Here is a 2,686-nt window from a genome sequence, read left to right as displayed (position 1 = left end):
GTCATTCATCTCCTCTAAATCATTTCTACAGCCTAGGCTAACACTTCAAGTTTTTAAAACTTGGAATCGGATACAGAATCAGTCAGTGATGATTCTGATCCGGATTGGATCCGAATCGATCTTTAAGAACCCTAGAATCAGTCCTCAATCCCCAAAACAAAAAAAACAAAAAAAAAATTTGTAAGGTTTTGGGGTGTGAATAGGCAGTATTGGATCAGTGAAATCCAGGATCAGGCTAAATTACAAGTATAGCAACAACCTTTTTTCTACTCTGTAAGTGTTTTGCCCCACTCTATTGTGGGAGTCCTCTTTCCTAAGGATCTCTTCAAGATTGTACTTCAATTTTGGCCCTGCCAGTTTAATATTTGCTTAAAAAAAAAAATAAAAAATTATGCTTTCTTTATCTTTAATTTTGTTTGGATGGGGTGGGATTCAATCAAACTACATTTGCATGCTTGGCTATGATTTTGTTTTGGTGATGTAACCACAACTGCTGTTCACGTAAGAAATGTTGCTGTTGACTGGTGGAATTACCCAAAATTTGATCCGTTTGGGTAGGCAATGGTGCGAAAGGGTCATTCTCTACATCCCACGTCGATGCAGTGGAGTCCTCAGATTTCTGCACACAGAACGTCGGGGTCACCTGAAACGTTGGGAGCGAAGAGAAACCAGTGTCGCCGGCGACTGGGACGATGGCTGTCTCTACTTTATCTCCGTGAGCGGTGGTGTCTCTTTCACCAATCCCACTCGTGTCCTGTAGGAATGGGTTGTAGCTGGGCTGCTGGAATGAGGCGTCTAAGTCCAAGTCTCCTTCAACAGAAGACATGGCAAAACCCCCTTGTGAAGCCGACAATGTCACCGAATTATCGTTCGCAGTCTCACCCAGCATGAATTCCCACCCTTCTCTTCCACCGTCCTCCCCTCCCTGATCCACCGAAGATGCAGAGGGGCCTGTCCCTGCTTCATTCGTACTCGTAATAGTATTCAAACCCATCATCAAATCGTCCAATTGGGATTGTTTCTCAAATTGGTCTTGATCTGTAGGGATGGATGGGCTCGTGCCCTCACTGATCTGATCCTCTTCCTCGTTTAATTGCTCTGAGGTCTCGAGTTGCTGTTTCTCAGAAGGTTCAAGCCTTCCAGAATTCGATGCCGATGACTCACCCAGCGGTGGCGGTGCAGGGAGAAGCAGGGGAGGGGACTGGAGCGTTGATCTTGAATTCCCAACAGGGAAAGATGCTTGATCTTTGAGGAACTCTCGCAACGCATCTATAAGCTCATCGGCGATCTTCTGAACACTTGGGTACTCCGAGGTACGCCCCACCCCCATATTCTTGCACGAGGTGTAGAATTCGGAAAGCTCTTCGAATTGCTTGGAGGCCTTAATGCAAGTCTGGAAGGCATCAACGCAGGACTGGTACTGCAACTGAAAGAAGCTATCGAGGAGAAGCGTGAGGCCATCGGAGATATCGCGGTAGAGATCGAAGCTCTCCTGAACGATGGAGTACAGAGAGATATGTACTAAACGGTTAGACTTGGCGGCGCCGGTGGGCCTGGTGGCGATAGCCCGATCTAGCAGTCGCTGCCAGTAAGAGATGCGGTCGATCAAGATAGGGGGGTTCATGTCGCACACGACGTCGTTGCTTCTACGGGACCCACTATTGGAATCCTTGTAAACAGCCCTGCGGTGGAGTTTACCCATGAGGAAACACGCAAGCCGCTCGTCCAGGTAAAGTGCGAAGGTACGGACGTAGGCGGTGTAGTCCCAAGGACTTGAGTTGGAATCGTCACGGAAGGTGGAGAGGTTAAGGATCTTAGCGCCTCCTTTCATGGCTTGGAGGACTTCATGTGGGAAATAAGGATCACCGTCTCGAAAGATTCGAAACACCAGCATGAGACATTTGAGTGCCACGATCCAGTTGCGTGTGCGGCCTATGCGCTTGGCGATGACTTGCGCACACGCAGCTGCACAGAGCTTGGAACTGGAGGTGACCTGGAGAACCGACTTCACGTGCTTTTCTTTCAGTTGGTCGACATCATGGGTTGTGGCTTTAAGCACTGCGATGTCAAGATTGGAAGAGTTGTTTTTTGATACCATTGCGAGGCTTATGCTCGTTTGATCCTTCACTACCCCTATTGCCTTCCTAAGCTTGCTGGGCATGGTTATCCAAAAACCATAAAAAGAGAGGAGATTCGGATTTGTTTTGTGAAGAGGGAGGTAAGAGGTTTAGAGTTTGGAATGGAGGGGAAGGAAGGAAGGAAGGAAGGAAGGAAGGAAGAAGGAGCAGTACCGTAAAACTTGTTTTGAAGCCCTTAAAACTCTGTCGTAAGAGTAAGACTGAGATGAGATGGAGCCGGCCCTCCATGGTTGTTGATGGGAGTGAGTAAGTGAGTTTGAATAGTAACGCACCAAGCGTCTCTCCAACAGACGTGACGAGGACTCGCAATTTAGTTGACCGTTTCCTCTCCCTTAATTTGGAATCACCGACGGTTTAAAACTTGAAACGGTTGATGTGGGCCGCATATCACGCACCAAACTTTTAAATCGTCCATGTAATCATAGTTCGTAAGACCCCCACAACTCTTTGACATGGGAAGTTGAGTCCGAAATCCGAATTCAATAATCAATATCACCCCAACTTCTTCAACTGTTTCAGTGAAATCTACGGTCCGATTTTTGAACGGA

The 2,686-nt window shown here is 47.3% G+C and overlaps 1 protein-coding gene across 1 annotated transcript; it reads right to left on the bottom strand.

The window, feature by feature from the left end:
• Positions 1 to 436: 436 nt before the first annotated feature.
• LOC122643636 (clathrin coat assembly protein AP180-like) lies at positions 437 to 2,161 on the bottom strand. Its single transcript, XM_043837242.1, has one exon. The coding sequence runs from the start codon at positions 2,159 to 2,161 to the stop codon at positions 437 to 439; it is 1,725 nt and encodes a 574-aa protein (XP_043693177.1).
• Between the last annotated feature and the right edge of the window lie 525 nt (positions 2,162 to 2,686).

The sequence above is a fragment of the Telopea speciosissima genome, chromosome 10 (assembly GCF_018873765.1).
Source record: "Telopea speciosissima isolate NSW1024214 ecotype Mountain lineage chromosome 10, Tspe_v1, whole genome shotgun sequence".
Lineage (NCBI taxonomy): Eukaryota > Viridiplantae > Streptophyta > Magnoliopsida > Proteales > Proteaceae > Telopea > Telopea speciosissima.
This window is presented reverse-complemented; position numbering and strand designations above follow the sequence as displayed.

Excerpts from the sequence above, each read along its gene's own strand:
- LOC122643636 (XM_043837242.1), bottom strand. The coding sequence starts at position 2,161 with ATGCCCAGCAAGCTTAGGAAGGCAATAGGGGTAGTGAAGGATCAAACG.